Genomic DNA, 17,980 nt, shown 5'->3' with positions numbered 1-17,980 from the left:
TCAAATTTGACCCTAACAGTATGTAAGGGTTAAGCTGTATGCAATAGAAAAAAAAATGATTGGCTGTTACATGATTTGACTATAATACTTAACTGTTTGTTGAAGAGGGTGCTTACGTCATGGCCAAGGGATTTCATGACAAATGATTTTAACACAGACGAGTCATGCAGTGGCATTACTAAAAGTCGATCCAGGTTTTAAGGATTATTCTCTCCTCCGCATCAGTTAAAGATATCCAGTTATAGCCTACAAAGAGGACTCTTTAGCCTATTGGAGAAACTGACAATAACACTTTTTTGCAAATTGATTACATCACAGCATCCTGGTGAAAATGTAGCATATGGAACTGTCATCATTTATCAAACTATAGCTCAGATATCTCTATTATTATTATTAATATTATTATTATTATTATTATTATTATTATTAGGATCTATTATCTATTCAGCCCTACTTTCAACTAAGGATGTCTTTATTTCATTTCTAAAAAGCAATTTAACAAGTATTTAAAGCTGCAAGCAGCGATGAACGGGCCGGGCCCTCAAGTGGAGGAAATGAGGGGCAGACAGAAGGTGGGGTTGTAGACAGACAGACAGGTGGAGTGGATTGTACAATGAAACAAATTAATATAATTACATCAGGTTCATAAAATTTGAATATAAAAAAGAAGAAAATGTTGTGCGATAAAGTATCAAAAAGCAGATGAGTTAATCACATACTTTCAAAACTGGGAATAGGAGAATTAACACATTGCTAAAAAAAATTTGGTTTGTCTTTGTTATGAAACAAAGACGCCTCACAAAAGGTTACAGGTTTAAACTACCAAACGTACAGTTCAGAACAGTGTGTGAGGTTTTTCACCTTTTAATTTGTCATCCATACTTGACTTACTTTCTCCATATCTCTACAAACCTGATAAAAACATGAACAGTGTTTATGTGAAGAACAATGCAAAAGTCCAAAATAACGGCTTCCTCCTAGTAGGGGCTTGATATGCATTCATTTGTTTACAGGCAATATCTGAGCAGTTTATGTCTGAGCCCATGGATTCTTGCTGAGCATTGGTCTGGTTTAATGTTCATGATAACCCTCTGAAGGAACTCAAAGTAGTACTTCATATTATGCAGTAAGCAGTAGATTGCGCCCAATAACTTGGCAATCTCTGAGCTCATGTGGGAAGTTCTTCTCCTCTACTACCACAGCCACATTTGAGACTTCCAAACGAAACACATCATGCAAAAGTCCTTTGTGTCAACAGTCCAACCTGCATTTCTTTAATTATGACGTCGAGAGATTCTTCAAAATTCTGAAGAAATATAAAGACATACACGTCTTAACTGGCACAGAAATCAGTATGTTATATATATATATATATATATATATATATATATATATATATATACAGTATATTCTTGTCTCTACCCCATTGTTATGTGAAGAGACAATAATTCATGTTTCATGTTATGGTTGCCATAGTCACATTTCAACTTAAAACAAGTGAGTGTAGTAAATGTGTTAATACAGTGTTTTACATCACACATCTGGATTATGTCAAAATAAATCCTTTGAAAGATAGCAAGGAAGACCAAGAATGTAACTTTCAATAATGGTCATTGTAATACTACGTCAACTTCTCTACATGTTGCTCGTTGGTATTGCGAGACTATTTAGTTTGAGTTACATCTAAAGTCATGAATATATTACTATCTAATATGTGAAATGTGGATCCTGTCAAGCTATTCAACATGGAAAGACTTGCTATATACCCACAGACTGCCTGCTTACTCCAACCACTTTACTTATTCTTTAAACTGGACAAATTTAAATGATAATCTAGGTTATTCTGAATACTTCTCGATTCAATTTGATTTTAAAATCAAAATTTTCAGCAATGGTAAGTACACTAAGTGAAAAGAAGAGGTATTTGTTTTGTCCTGCTGCACAAATACAGCGTGACCTGCACATTGTAGGTCATACAGACCCTGTGAAGGTTCTTCTTTGGAAATTGCATAAACAAGCTGGAATTTCTTTCATTCAGGATCAATAACAATCTGCAAGCACTTTGTAACAAGCATGTATTACATACTAATCAATAAATATTAATGTCCATGCAATAAGAAGTTTACAATTATGTGTACTGTTATAATCATTTAATGCAATACCTCTAAAATTCCTGTAATTTGTTCTGTGTTCTCACTTTGTTTTGGCAAATCTCTTCCTTGCATCACCACACACCAAACAGTAACTGGAGCATTTGATTGGCAGTTGAGGCTGGCAAATCGGGTGCGGGTCATCAACAAGTCAACATGACCAATACCTTATAAAAGTCAGCGAATTCATATATTATTCATAGCATCTGGTGTTCACTGTGCTGTGAAGCCATGGCAATGAAGTTGATTTGTGGTTGTCTTCTGGCAGTTGCCATGATTGGCTATCTGGCTGATGCTCAGTATCAGCAAACTAAACCACCGAATCCGTGGCCCCTGAAACCTCAGGTGACTCCAGTGAATCCGTGGCTCACGAAAACTCAGGTGACTCCACTGAATCCGTGGCACCCGAAACCTCAGGTGACTTCGCAGAATCCGTGGCCCCTGAAACCTCAATTGCATCAGGTGTCTCCGCCGTCTCCGTGGAAGCCTCAGGTGTCTCCGCCGTCTCCGTGGCAGCCTCAGGTGTCTTCCAAGCCTCTGCATCCGACAGACACAGTTCACAGTTGTGAAGTGGCTGATCAATACAAGATACCGTGTGGAGCTAGTGGCACCACTGCTTTAGCTTGTGGTGCTCTAAACTGCTGCTTTGATGGACAAAGTTGCTATTATGGCAAAGCTGGTAAGCATTTTTCTATTCCTTTCAGAATTACATAGATATCTACAAAGAGAATAGCATGAGCACTCATCTTTGCTTTCAAATTTGTTGTTCTCAGTGACTCTTCAGTGCACCAAGGACGGCCAAATTATTGTGGTGGTGGCCAGAGACGCCACACTACCCTACCTCGACTTAGACTCGATTTCTTTCCTTGGAAATGATGAAAACTGCAGTCCTGTTGGCACCACTTCAGCTTTTGCCGTATACCAGTTCCCTGTCACTGCCTGCGGCACTGTCAAGAATGTAAGGGTTGCAACTCATTTGACTGTTCAATTTGATTGGTATTCATTTTTTTCCAGTAGTTACAAAGATTGAAACACTGTCAATTTACTGTAGGACGAGCCTGGGATTCTTATCTATGAGAACAGGATGTCCTCCACATATGAAGTCGCTATGGGACCCTACGGAATAATTACCAGGGACAGCCAATATGAGTATGTTTTTCTTTCTTTCTTTAACACTGAGTGGTCACAACATAAAATATTGCGACTTCTACTGCTCAGCTAAGGCTTTAAGTTTTCAGACAATTCAGTGGTATCCAGAGGATACAGTAAACTGACCTTGAAGTCACTACAATGGGTTAGGGTTAGTTAATTGTGACATTTTAGAAGACAAACTCCAATGGTTTTCTGACTGACTGACATAGACCTCATTCCTTGTCTCAGGCTGGTTTTCCAGTGTAGATATGTCGGCTCCTCGATTGAGGCTCTGGTCGTTGAGGTTGGCCTTGTTCCTCCACCACCCCCAGTTGCAGCTCCTGGACCTCTGCGCGTGGAGCTGAGGCTGGGCAATGGACAGTGTACTATGAAGGGTTGTATGGAAGGTCAGTGTGAAGGAGATACATTTTGTGCAGTTTCTTTCATTTTGCTGTGAGTGTGTCATCACCCATTCTTTCTGCTTGAGCAGAGGACGTGGCCTACAACTCCTTTTACATGGATTCTGACTACCCCGTCACAAAGGTGCTCAGGGATCCTGTGTACGTTGAAGTCCGAATGCTGGAGAGGACTGATCCCAACCTTGTCTTGACTCTTGGAAGATGCTGGGCAACATCTAACCCCTACGCTCATAGTCTTCCTCAGTGGGACTTGCTGATTGACGGGTAAGACTGTTGATTTTACTTGAAAATAGTGATTTATTGTAGATTTTTTTTACGTTATACTCAATCCCTATTCTACACTCTCTCTTCTTGCCACAGCTGCCCATACCGTGATGACCGTTACCAGACTGTCTTGATACCTGTGAATTCCCCAGATATCTTGTACCCAACCCACTACAAACATTTTGTTTTCAAGATGTTCACATTTGTAACTACTGTAGCTAACCATCCTAGCAAGAAAACGACTGCAAATGCAGAGGCCATGGTTCCTCTCCACGAAAAGGTATAGGATCCAGCTATCTAAGAAAAAAGGTTTTAGCTTAGTTTAGTTTTTATATTATTTTCAATATCACCTTATTTCATTATTTTTAAACGATACATTTGTTTTTTACTAGGTGTATATCCACTGTGACACAGCTGTGTGCCAACCCACTCTTGGAAATAATTGTGAACCCAGGTGCTTCAGAAAGAGTAAGTAGTATGGTATATGCTTTGATGATATATACACCATTAATATGGTGTTAGTCTGAAGTCTATTGCCCTTGTTTTTGACTAAAATGAATATGGGGAGCTAAATAGATCATGCTTTTCAAGTGTTATACAGGAACAACACGGTTTGTGGTATAAAAATCAAGAGAAACTCATAGCTGAACATATTCTCACCTAAAGGGTTTTATGTGCATCATCTTGTGTCTTAACCTCAAGTCTGACAGCAACTGACCATTGCCATGTATTGTACACAGGGAGAGACGTTGCTGCTTCAGGCCATGGAGGCTCCACAGCTGAGAGCACCTTGGTTAGCAGTAAGGAGCTTGTCCTCATCAACCCAAGCAGTATTCAGTAATAGCATGCGGACAGAAATTTATCATGAAATATCTGTTCCAGAAGCTTACTAAACAGTGATTGAGTGTCAAATAAATCTCTAAATTGCTGAATTATGTGGTCTGGTCTTATACCATGTCATTCAGATACATTTTTTCCTTGTGACCTCACAGAGGTAGCCTAAAAGCTAATCATATTATGATAGAAAATACATATGACTATGCTTCAGCATGAAGTTCTTAACATCCAGAAGGTCAGATAAGATGCTGCGTTGTCTTCTGACAGTAATGTGAGGGAACCAAAACAAAGAGACAATTTAGTGGCTGTCAAAAAGCTTTCCATTATGGAGTGATGTCAATTTAAATTTTTGAATAAACTAAAACCACTAATTAAATAAACCAGCTGACTTAGCCCTACCTAGTTACATCTTGCATTAAGCTAATAAAACATTAAAGTCATTTGTGATTGATTGGAATATAGAACTTGTATATTATCCTGTGTGTTTTCAAAGTCTTTAAAGGACAATGCCAGTGTTCTTGAATGCCTTTGCACATTTAACTACCACTCATGCTACACCTTAAAGCAGTTAGGCCTATAATACAGTGAAAAATAAATATGCTTAACACATCACAAAGAACGAAACAAACAGTAATTTGTATTTATTAATGAATACAGTTGTAAATTAAAATATAAACGTATAACACATTTTAAGACAATAATTCACAGTAATATGAATAAATATAAAGAAAAGAAGAATTGACATAATAGGTGGTCCAACAATGGTTCCCAACCTTGGGGTCAGGGCCCACTAAGGGGGTGTTGGAATTAATTTAAGGGATCACACTGTGAAAATTTGAGAAAAAAAAATGTTTTCATACTTTTCTCTAACCTTTCCCATTTGTTTTTAAAACGGCAGGCCGATATGAGTTTATTAATAATCCAACTCAAAACCTAAAACACGTTCAGAACTTGCATTCACCATAAAACCACATCTCTCAGTGGACTATCGTAGCCTATAATGTAATCTATAACATTACTCACACACCCATGGTTGTACCAAAAACAAAATTATTCATTCAAGGATGTATATACGCCGAAAACACTCCATTTCCCAGAAGCCTTCAGCATACCGGGAAGCCGACGTACAATGTCACCTCCTCGCAACGGCCAATGAGCTGAACAATCTAACGCGGAATCAAACTGTGATTGGACATCGAACAATGAGTGCAAATCACTTCTTACTGCGCGTGCGAATAGGAACAGTCGTCTGTCGTCAACCTCCCCCCATGAGGCTTAAACCATACCGCTATGTTTCGCTTTTCCGGCTAAGTAGCCGAACAAGTGAACTGCGGTTAACAGTGCGTCCCTTATGCTCGTTCAGACCGGCATTTCACACCGGTCTTCCTTTACTTTTCGCCCGGGAACTCACGATGCAGTCGAGTCGAAATGTAACCACCAGCAGCAACTGCGGCGGCACAGCGGAGACGCAAGGGTCGGGCCTTCTCGGCAACATCCCGAGTGTCACAACAGAAGCTGGGGGTCCTCCGGCGGAGAAGATACGAGCGGTAAGTACGCTCCTCGTCAACGAGCGAAACGCGAGGACCCCGAGTCCCCTGTTTGCGGCAAACTGTGATGACGACTCGGAGGCAGAGGCGTTCAGAGATGGGAGAACCGAGGAGGTCGACCCGGACACCAGGGGCAGGGCGTTTACTTGGTGCCGAGAGTTTCTGTCAGGGTCTTGGAAGACCATCAAAGAGGGTGATTTTCAAATCAGCATCGTCAGGTAAATAATGGCAATTGCAGCTTGCAGTAGGCCTACTTCTTTACCTCATCAGTAGGGTGGATATACATGCGCTAAGAAAGGCTATCTACAGTAAGAACGGTGTGATATGAATGCACTGAGATATATGCAGTAGGAAAAACGTATTTACATGTGTCGCAAGCAGGCGATATACATTTGCAGTTGTATAGATATGAACACACACTATGGGTGGGATATATATAAATATATATGGGTTGTAAGGCAAGGCAAGTTTATTTGTATAGCACATTTCAACAACAAGGTGTTCACATAAAAGCATCAAAACATAAGGCAAAAGAAAAGGAGATTTAAAAAAAATTAAGAACAATCATTGAAACATTAAAAACAGTCATTAAAACACAAAAAAGCAGTGTAAGAAATAAAATACAGTAGCAAAATGTAGAAATTTTAAGAGCATATTCTGTACATATTCATAGTAGTGTGGCACGGCTAAATAAGTCGTGCAAATGATCAGTCACTTGATGGCAAAATAGTTAGATAGAAGTTGATGCCATCGCCCCCAATAAAATCATTCTAAGAGCGATCTACTGGTGTTGTGTGACTAGATTCTGTGGGGTTGAATTTACTTTGCTCTGATGGGATAACGCTGGTGTTTTTCCTTGGCAGCGGTGGACTGAGTAATCTGCTGTACCTGTGTAGTTTGCCGGACCGTGTACACTGTGTGGGAGAGGAACCTCACCAGGTGCTCCTCAGAGTATATGGTGCCATCTTACAGGTTGGTCTGCCTAGTAGGGGATCCTCAGTAATTTATTTCACCATGAATCATGGGGAGAAAATTGTATACCGCCATTGTAGTCAATCTACCGTAGCAGTGTCATTTTCCTTCACATGGCCGTATGAACTAAAAGAGCATCACACTGTGTCTGACTGTCTTCCTGTGATGTAGGGAGTGGACTCCCTGGTGTTGGAGAGCGTGATGTTTGCAATCCTGGCGGAACGAACTCTAGGACCAAAACTTTACGGCGTCTTCCCTGAAGGACGCTTGGAACAGTACCTTCCGGTATGAATACACACCTAACGTGTGGAGACATAGTGACACGTATCCTTGACTTTCATAAGATAAAAATGCGTTGTATAATTCATTCAACATTAAGGGTTGAACTACAATGTGCAGATTCTATTGAATACATCTTTAAAGATACGTTCACAATACAACAATTATTCTGTCTGTATATATATATATATATATATATATATATTATTTTTATTTTTTTAGTTATAGTTGTATTTTAGGTATCGTGGATTTTTTAAAACTTTTTTACTTATTTAATATTCTTTACTGTTTATTACTTATTTATAATACTTGTTTTGATCTTGTTTTTACTAAGTCTCTTGTTTGCACTATCCACTATGCTGCTGTAACCCTGTAAATGTCCCCGCTGCGGGACTAATAAAGGATTATCTTCTCTTATAAACTGTTTAGTTGCCTATGTAACGCCATCAAAGCGCTATATAAATAAAATAAAATGTATTATTATTATCACGTGTGTAGATTTAAAGCTCCTAGTGTATTTACTTGATCTAGTTCCTAATGTAGAGGAAGCATCTGTATAATCTGTATTTCTCTGTTTTTACAGAATACTCGCATGCGCACGGATCAACTGTCAAATCCAGCCATATCAACTGAGATTGCCACCAAGTTGGCCCGTTTCCATGAAATGAGCATGCCCTTTAACAAAGAGCCTAAGTGGCTCTTTGGGACCATTAACAAGTACGGACAACCTGAAATCACTCTATGTCTTTTACTAAAGCTGCCTGTTTTTTATTGATTAATCATACTGTGTTTTTTTTTCCTCCATCAGATACATGGATCAAGTGATGTCCCTCACTTTCCTGCGTGAAGCACATGTGAAGAAGTACAAGAAGCTGATGAAGTTGGACCTACCTGCTGAGCTGGAGAGCCTCCGGTGAGTTGGGGCACAGTTCACAAATGCTGTTTATTGCATGGAGTGACTTTGTACATGTGCTATACATAAAGCCCTAAAGTTGTGGCAGGTACAGTTAAGGAATGACTGTAACAAGTGTTAACAAGATGGTTGGTCATGTTGCTTACTCTAAGTTACACAATGTTGATGCTGTTCTTACTGTTTGTATTTTGTGTATTCACACAAATTTCCATCTAGACTTTAGACAGGGCGGCAGTTTAACCCGTTCAACTACTGATGCTGGAAGGCCACGAAAAACAAACACAATTTATCGTCGTGTCCCAGGTGATCAAAGGAACAGAGGAGGGAAACTAAACAGTTAAACGTCTTTGTAGACATTTTTTGCTTCCAATGGGGCTTCAAAGTAACCCTTAGAACCTGATTCTGAAAACCAATGTGAGACAGCACATTGGGTACCTTGTTATCTAGCATATGCTCGGCTACATTCATTTCTATTCATCCAACGTGTGCCGTATTCAAACTAAATGTCATGAAACGTACCCATTGGGACTTAAACATTATGTATATTTATTTGAAAATGTATATGCTACATGAAGAAGGCTGTAAGGGTTATAGTTTGAGATTTGTTGCCCGCAAAAAAATAGTTTAGGGGAAAAGAAGCTGCATCTTTGGTTTCAGTCTAATGGCTGACCTTTGTCCCAGTGCCTCCACGACATCAGTCCTCCAACCAGTCTGACCTCGGCAGCCAGCAGAACATCAGCCCGGTGTTTGTTGTCAGTGTTATCTATGAGAACATTTGTTATCTTGTAGATAAGTAGCAGTCTGCATGAAAATCCCCTGGTGTATTGCAGCAGTCATCTAAAGACATATCTGATTCGATTACCGTATTTTCCGCACTATAAGGCGCACTTAAAAGCCTTTAATTTTCTCAAAAAACGACAGTGCGCCTTGTAATCCGGAGCGCCTTATATATGGATCAATTGGTTAATTGGTTGATCCATACTGGTTGTACACGGCGCTCTGTCAAAATGTTTCAGTACGACTGGTAAACTACAAAGCCGCACCGCGGTAAACACCGGTACTGTGCTTACTCCTAGTCCAACACCACTTGTGTGTATAAAGACCCCAAAATGGCACCTTTCAAGAGACACGCTTACGACGCTATTCTATTCTATGCGCCTTATAATCCGGTGCGCCCTATATATAAAAACAGTTCTAAAATAGGCCATTCATTGAAGGTGCGCCTTATAATCCGGTGCGCTTTATAGTGCGGAAAATACGGTACATCATTTCTTTTGCTTACACAAGAATTTAGATTTTAACCTGTGAATGCAACACTGACAATATCTTTCTGTCATCACCTACTCTGTTCATCTGGCTCTCGTCTCCACAACAGTGCGTTGCTGGCAGCGACTCCATCGTCAGTGGTGTTCTGCCACAATGACGTCCAGGAAGGTAAAAACAGATCCTCGTTCCTCTTGTATCGTCACACCTCTTATCTGGGTTGATTGATCAGCCCGCTGGCTTCACTGTCGCATTGCTTAGGAGAGCAGTATATAACATAAGTCAAAGAAGGCTGGGGTGTAGGTATTAATAGAAATAGCTCACATTCACATTAGTGCTGGGTGGTATACCGGTTATACCAGTTTTAATTACCCGTATGATAAGAATTTTTCACATAGCCGAGACCAACTGCTGTCGCTCTTCAACAGGCAGCAAAATATATTGTTCGCTACTAAGGGCGCTGCGGTCGGAGCTAGTTGTCTTAAGTGTATTGAGAGGGACCCCTCGTCATGGTTATAACTTTATAACAACAATTAATAACCCACAACTAACGCTCTTTAACAGGACAAAACACCACGACACAACAGTTTGTGACACATAAACAATTTGTAACACTAATAATTGTACATTTATAAAATTACACCGCCGAACGGCATGCTGGGTACAGCTCGCTAGCTAGCCCGCGAGCACAACAGTCTGCTAACAGCTGGGAGAGGCTCCGTCGCTACAGTAAAATCCTGTAAAAATCCGACGTCCAAAAGACTATATATTGCAAAGTGTGTCGAGCCACTGCTGTAACAGAGCAACTTTCTCCATCACCTCAGCAGAAAACATGAGTTGGAATACCAAGAGTGTGATTTCGGTCGTCAACCGGTAACGTTAACGCGAGTGAAGCCAAAGGGTCACACATCGCTTGAAGAGGCATTTGCTCGAAGCGCTGCATATGACAAGAAAAGCAAGCGGCGGAGCGACATTACGAACGCAATAACGATCCAGCTATGCAAGGACATGGTCCCGCTACAGACAGTCGAGAAAGACGGGCTCAGAGCAATGATTAAAACACTGGATTCAAGGTACGTCTTACCGGGGCGAAAATACTTCAGCCTAACTGCTATCCCAACATTATACGAACAAACGAGCACACCCTATAGTAAGCAAAGCCTTTACACATGATGACATTAACATGTTTTTATATTCTATGTACTCCTGACAGTAGAGTAAGCCACTATAAACCTATATAAAAACACAGTCAAGGGGAAAACAAATACCGTGAAACCAGCAGAATCTTAAAAAATACCGTGATACAAATTTTTGGTCATACCGCCCAGCACTAATTCACATGCATCATCCTGTGTGTGGTGACCAGTCTGAATAGTTCAGATATTTGTCAGTATAACAGAAATAGTTTTTAGTTTTAGGCTAAACTATCCGCTAGTCTAAACCGCACGGTAGGTCAAATAAGAGCGTGTGGATGATGATGATGGTTGTTGTGCCGCTGCAGGCAACATTCTGATGCTGGATGACAAGGACCAGCACTCAACAGATACACTCATGCTCATCGACTTTGAGTACAGCAGCTACAACTACAGGTAAAGTGTAAACTCTTTTTGTTCATCAACCACATTGATATCTTTTGTTTAGAAACTAGTGGTTTGAGCTCCAATTCTAGATCAACACCATAATGTTTTCTTTTGTGTAGGGGTTTTGACTTTGGGAACCATTTCTGTGAGTGGATGTATGACTACACCTATAACCAGTGGCCCTTCTACAAAGCCATACCGGAGAACTATCCCACCAGAGAGCAGCAGGTCAGTCCAAACCCCTAACAGCTGACAAAGACAGTCCACCTTTCTAACGGCCCCTTCCCCCACTTTCAACCCCCGACTTCCAGCGCCATTGCTCGGACCCCACCCATTTTCAAACTGTGCCTTCATATTGATCTCAAATACAAACCGTAATAGTTACAGTCATGCTGCATCAACGAATTTACCAGTTAATACAAATGTTCCCAATTGTTTGTGTCACTCTGATAAATACTGTTTGATTGTAGAGTTGATTTTCCATTTCCCCTGTGATGCTCAGATTCAGTGCTCCGACCACAAAAACATGGTAGCGCAATTTTGAGTTGAAGAGAGGGCTATATCCATTATTTAAATCATAATTTATCTTTCTGTACACTTAAGCAATTGTTTTGTAAATTAGATACTGGAGCTTTTTTCCCCCAATGGCTGAAACTAATGTCACTACCGTCTGAAGATAACCAAATGAAAACAAAGTTAGGGATTATTTTGCAATATTCACTGTTGTGCAGGGCAATAGAAAGGGCTTGAACAAACGAGGATGTAATAAATCATCAAGAGATGATAACTTACTACATTTATAAAATGTCGCGAATCATTTTGCTTTTTGTTTCAGCTTCATTTTATGAGAGGTTATTTGGCAGAGCGGAGAAGACACTCTGACATTACCATGGACCAGACACAGATGGAAGAGGACCTGATAATTGAAGCTAACAGGTAACACGTGGTGTTCCAATGATATACAGCAGCGCTATGTACAGTTAACATTTACAACAGAAGCACCAGAACCCTGACTTTGTTATGTCTCCATCGTTGTTTGCTCTGATTTGTAGGTACGCGTTAGCATCACATTTCCTCTGGGGGCTGTGGTCCATCATTCAAGCCAAGATATCCAAGATTGAGTTTGGATACATGGTAAGCAGAGCAACATACTACATTTAGTTCAATACACCAGATGTTTTTAGTAAACCGTGCCTCATGGTAAACCATATTGTTTTGCAGGACTATGCCATGTGTCGTTTTGATGCCTACTCCAAGCAAAAAAAGCTCTTCTCCGGATTTCCACCATGTTGATCTGAATGTGATGTCTATTCTTTCGACTGTGTTATGTTCTTGAAACTCCGGTATTATGAAGCTCTCCTTATGACAAGCAATGTTGGATGAAGGATGGACATTTAGATTTGAACACAACCCCTTTTATTGAAGCCACTCTCCACACAGTGGGACATTTTGTTCGAGCTCTTTAGTATTGAATGTTGTTGTTAATCATTTGAGAGGCTCGGTCACTCTGACGGTCGACTATTGTAATGTTAGCTGCCAGAGAAATCCTGTCTTTAAACTTCAGACTGTACATTTTACTGTTCTAGTCATTTTGGTGTGGGTAGGTTTTTGTGTATCTCTTTGCTTTCGTGTTTTTTGTCCTTCTACCTCACATCTTTCTTCTGATGTTTATTCTGTATTCCGATTTTTTGTTCAAGGTCCAATTAAGTTAAAAACTTACCCACATTCAGCAAATTATTGCACACGGGCTGTTTAAAACAGTACCACCGTAGTCAACAATAATGTAAATTTAAGAGAACGGTTACAAAGCATAAGGCAGTTAAGTCACAATTATTGGATCTATTGACTGCACAGTTTAACTGTCTGCCCGTATTCCATTCAGCTTGTGTTTTTGTTTTTGTCATTCTGACCTGTTGTATTAGGTTAACTAAAATGTCCATCTGTGCATATGCATGTAACCATGTCAACCTGAAGTGCTTAAATTAGATCCAGAATGAAGTAAGATCTATATTATAATAAATTCTCATCATGACTTTCTCTTTGGCTTATTTGAATGTGAAGCGGGGTTTGGACTTATTCTGATCCCTTTTTTTATATTTCTCAGTAGGATTTCTGTCCTCTTTCCACAACAGACGTATCATTTAAAAACTAATAAACATGTATGCTTAGAACCTGTATCAGTGCTGTACTGTCTTTCTTATATACTACGTATCCTTCTGTAAAAAGATATTTTAACAAATGCATTGATGCATTTTGTCGAACATGGAAGTTACGCTCATAAGATCAAACTTGATTGGCCCATGGTGATGTCAAGAGCAGAGTTAGTTTGAACCCAGAGGGCTGACTGTATGTCCCACCTCCATGTGCCAAAAATAGACCAGCCCGGAAAAAAACTACGCCGCTCGAAGATCAAGGGACACTTTTGAATCGACTGGATCTGTCTCGGAACAAACAGGAGTTCTGAAATTGAAGATTTAATGTTGCTGTTCACTGCACTATTTTCTTTAATGAACCGTTTCTGTCGGCATGTGGTCTTTAATCTTTAGTCTCAGCTGTTCCACAAAGTCGATCAGTGAGAGCTGCAGCATGGAGAATGAGACGAGCCAGTGGAACATGGACTGAACTGCTTGTTCGTCCTCGATCTTTCCATTGAATTGGCTGCTTTAAATTCCTCAGGGGACTTGTCTTCACTTGTTTCAAGCTCTTACAGTGTCGTTCTGAAAGCGTGATTGGAGCAGTGGTTGTGTGAGAGGTGCATTGCATCTTTAGACCTTTGGAGTTCAAACAAATAACACGTGCAGGCGGTATAAAAACTGTTGTAATGTCTAAACGTGGATCCAAACAACACTCTGTCAGTGTGATGAATCCTCTCAGGCAACATTTTATGATACTATTAGAGTGGATAGGTTTGTGGGCAAAACATATTCTTACAAGGCTTTGGGGAGCTTTTCCAGCAGTCAAAAGTCATATAGCATCCCCAGATATCACAGATACAGGATCATGCAAAGCAGACTCGGAGTGGAAAACCAATGAGGCTCTTCGCACATATCACCCTGGAGATGGAGACGAAACCACTGTAACGGTCCAAACCAGCACATGTGCATTCCATGTAAGTAACAAAACACAAACCTCCCAACCGTACACGTTCATTTAAAAAAAGGCTGAAGAAACTTTGTTTTGCTAATTAATTTTTAAGGTGGATCTTGGGAGACTCTCCGAGTGCAGTGAGTACTTCCGAGCCTTGTCCCGGTCCAGAATGAGAGAGACCTCAGAGAGCCTCATCCACCTGGAACATGTGTCCTCCTCCGCTTTCCACAATCTCCTTGAGTTTTCCTTCCTTGATCAGTTTAAAGTCCCTCAGGAGGAGTTGGGCACACACATCCAGGTATGCACACTATTCGACATCGCATGATTTCCATCAGCGCCGTGATTCACCCCAAAACCAACCAACTCTTTTTTTTTTTTTTTTTTCTCCCTTTTAAAACTCTGGAGGTCAGCAGCTATCTCCTGGCCGAGGCCTTCCTCTCAAGGTGCTTGTCAGTCCTCGCAGATGAACTCAGCCCAGGTAACTGTTTGTCATATCTGAGTCTGGCTCAGGAGATCTGCTGTGTGGAGCTGAAGATGACAGTGTTCACCTACCTGAGTAGAAACCTGCTGGAGCTTCCTCACCTTATCAAGTATGCAGCGCTTAACGGTACATGAGATGAAATCTTTGGATTGTAATCAGGATTTGCTACAAGGACAGAGTTGACTTTATGTTTCTTTCTTGTCCCTAAAACTGATTCACTCCTCAGGTGTCTGAATGATGCAGAGAAGGACGAAGTTGTCCACCTGAGGATTCAAGGAGACAGACGTCTCTGCAGCCTTAGGAAAGAGAACCTGACTTCTTGGAATGACCCAGAAACAGAACGTGCCTGACATATCTTCACCCTAAAGCGGTCAGAGGACAGCGGAGATTGGTATCCAGTTACAGAGCTTCCTTTCAGTGCTGATAAGTGGTGCTTCACTGCAGTTGTCCTGTATAACTACCTGTATGTAATAGGAGGCTACCGCCAGCCTGTTAAGAGAGGCTGGGAGTTCAAGATGGCTTCCTTTAGGTATAATCCCCTCACTCATTCGTGGGCCGCTACAGCTCCACTGCTCAAGGTGAGACAGTCTTCTACCGTGTGAATTAAGCAGATGACCAATCCGTCTCAACCAAAATAAAAGTTGCCTGGCCTTCCGCAGTCATTTCTTTCACACTAATGAAAACTGTCCCCATCTGTTGCATCTACAGCACAGAAGGCACTTCAGTGCAGTGGCCTGTGAAGGCTGTATTTACGCCGTGGGAGGCTGGTACTTGGATTCACTGGTGACCCCAGACTCCAGCACATCTCTTTATACAGCTGTAGAGTGCTATGATCCATGGGAGGACACATGGAGGTTTGTGTCCTCTTTATCAGTTCAGCTGGTAGGTTTTTGGGATGACACTGAAAACACATTTTCTAATTGATGTGTGGTCCCTTCAGAAAAGTAATCCTTTAATTATTTGTTAGTGTATTAGTGATTGGATATAATCTCTGCCTTAGGTGTGTGTATTAGTGACTGAATATGATCTCTGCCTTAGGTTTGTCTCCTCACTGCCACTCACTGACTTCCAGTTCACCATGTCCTTGTCCCATGATTTGCCCCTTGCCACTAGCCTTGGACACTGTCTCTATGTGTTGGGCAGCATCCAGAGGACTGGAGAGAAACTGCTGCTGCAGTACAACACAAGTCAAGGTAAGGCAGAAGAGCACAGCAATGTTTGGCAAGAGGAATATGTTGTTTTTTTTTACAGCCTAGACAGCTTGTACAGACTATTTTCTAACACACTGATCAGGACGTATGACGAATGGTGCTTCTATATTGTCTCTGTCTATTAGACTCCTGGTCTGAACTGCTTCCCACCCTTACCAGAGCAGATGCAGACCTCCCTACTCTTTACTTCCTGGGTGCCACTGACAGGCTGATTGTGATTGGTGGCAACAACTCAGAGAATGTGGTGACATCATTCTGTGTGCAGTCACAAAGATGGGGACAGGTGCGAAAGAGATATGTTGATTAAAAAATAAAAATAAAACATGGCTACTTCCTCCCATTTAGCAGAGTTATGTGTATCTGAAGCACACAGACGTCTTTCATATTCATGCCTAATATGTTTAACTAAAGTAAAAATGGGTTTTATTCTTTTTAGGTGCACAAGGCTGAGAAAGTGGCATTTGCAGGACAGGGGGCAGTTGTAGACGAACAGGTGCTGATGCCAAGTATAGAGCACAACACTGTTGCAAGGATGGATCTCCAAACCCTCTCCCTCAGAGTTCTTCCTCCTCTACCCATCTCCACCCGCTATGAAGCTGTCTTTTATCTTCACTTTTAATGTTATAGATAGCTCTTTTGCTATACTGCACACAATTTGTGATTGTTTTTTGTGGCTGAATGTCATAGTGCTTAAGCCTTCCTCAAACATAAGAAGATAAACTCCCCTATATGGATTATCATTATCTCTTGTGCTTAAAATCCCAGTCCGTTTGTTTTAAGTTTTAAGGCAGATTACAGTTAGATGTATACCTCAAGCACAGCGAGAAAAATAATTGAAGAATATTGACAACTTCAGAACCTGACTTCATTGTATATTATAAATGTGTTATAGTCGGGTTCAGTTTGCACTTTGGAAGGCTACTTCATAGACTGCTTTTTAAGAAAACGGACTTGGTGCTGTATAAGTATCTCTGCTTTTCTCCCTTGTATAAGAGATTCAAAATCTTTATTTTTCTTGGTTAATAAGGGTAATTCATGAATAAGGGTATACGTAGGGAATCATGACATTTAAGACCTAATCTAAGACAGGAGTATGATGTCTCCCTTTGTTTATATTTGTGTTTGTGGTTAACATTAATAAAAAATGTCCTCCTCTACTATTTACATTATTGTTTGATTTTAAAGTTGTGATGGTACGACCTAAAATCGTTGGTTTGCAAAAAATGTTTTAGTTTTTTATCTTCTCTTTTATGCCTCTAGGCCTCTAACCTGTAACCTCTAAACACATGAATCTGCTGATAATAATCTGAGATTTGTATGCTGTCATTCTGATCACACCATTTCATTTGTATTATCACAGTTAACTACTGCTGGGACTCTCAGTACTTGAAAAGGAAACGTCACATTGCTTTCAGTTACATCCTCACACAGCACTGCAGCATTTTCAGCTGCATAGCAGAGACCTCAAGGCACATGAGGTTAGGCTCTGTATATGTTTGGTGTCTTGTTACAAAATGAAGCATGTCCCGGGTGAGAGAGGAACAGGCAGAGAGGGGAGGGGAGAGAGAGAGAGAGTAAGCCAGAGAATGGAGTTGGGGAAGGAGGAGAGAGGGAGGGAGGGTTGGAAAGCACAGGAGACGACAGCTCTGACCTCACTACCTGAGGAAAGCCACATCAAGGGCACTGGAGTCACACAGATCACACAAGCCTGAGTACAGAGGAATTTCATTGCCTGACACAAAGTCACAGCTTTCCTCTGCCTGAGTGGATTATACTGACTCTGTTCTGACATAGGTAAAGTATCTGTCGTATTCAGTTCTGCATGTAGGTAGTTGTATTAGCTGCA

General features: G+C 40.8%; 3 protein-coding genes across 3 annotated transcripts; all 3 read left to right on the top strand.

Moving 5' to 3' along the window:
- Positions 1–2,381: 2,381 nt before the first annotated feature.
- LOC142947875 (zona pellucida sperm-binding protein 4-like) lies at positions 2,382–4,805 on the top strand. Its single transcript, XM_076089744.1, has 8 exons — positions 2,382–2,829; positions 2,924–3,108; positions 3,202–3,299; positions 3,531–3,688; positions 3,772–3,964; positions 4,061–4,244; positions 4,357–4,432; positions 4,705–4,805. Exons 1-8 carry the CDS (start codon positions 2,382–2,384, stop codon positions 4,803–4,805), a joined length of 1,443 nt encoding a protein of 480 aa, XP_075945859.1.
- Positions 4,806–6,042: 1,237 nt separating this feature from the next.
- On the top strand, positions 6,043–13,532 carry chkb (choline kinase beta). Its single transcript, XM_076088968.1, has 11 exons — positions 6,043–6,566; positions 7,212–7,320; positions 7,492–7,605; positions 8,183–8,316; positions 8,408–8,512; positions 9,888–9,946; positions 11,277–11,364; positions 11,475–11,583; positions 12,191–12,291; positions 12,408–12,489; positions 12,577–13,532. The coding sequence occupies exons 1-11, from the start codon at positions 6,070–6,072 to the stop codon at positions 12,646–12,648; spliced, it is 1,470 nt and encodes a 489-aa protein (XP_075945083.1). The 5' UTR covers positions 6,043–6,069; the 3' UTR covers positions 12,649–13,532.
- A 560-nt stretch (positions 13,533–14,092) lies between these two features.
- LOC142947990 (kelch repeat and BTB domain-containing protein 13) lies at positions 14,093–16,753 on the top strand. Its single transcript, XM_076089866.1, is given in 8 exon segments — positions 14,093–14,464; positions 14,552–14,740; positions 14,848–15,032; positions 15,150–15,501; positions 15,632–15,777; positions 15,962–16,116; positions 16,260–16,417; positions 16,571–16,753. Coding segments are annotated over 8 exon segments (1,656 nt in total). The 5' UTR covers positions 14,093–14,176.
- The last annotated feature ends 1,227 nt before the right edge of the window (positions 16,754–17,980 follow it).

The sequence above is a fragment of the Anarhichas minor genome, unplaced genomic scaffold (genome assembly GCF_050575085.1).
Source record: "Anarhichas minor isolate MPS153535 unplaced genomic scaffold, ASM5057508v1 ptg000011l, whole genome shotgun sequence".
Lineage (NCBI taxonomy): Eukaryota > Metazoa > Chordata > Actinopteri > Perciformes > Anarhichadidae > Anarhichas > Anarhichas minor.
Note: the sequence above shows the minus strand (reverse complement) of the source record. Positions and strands in the feature narration are given on the sequence as shown.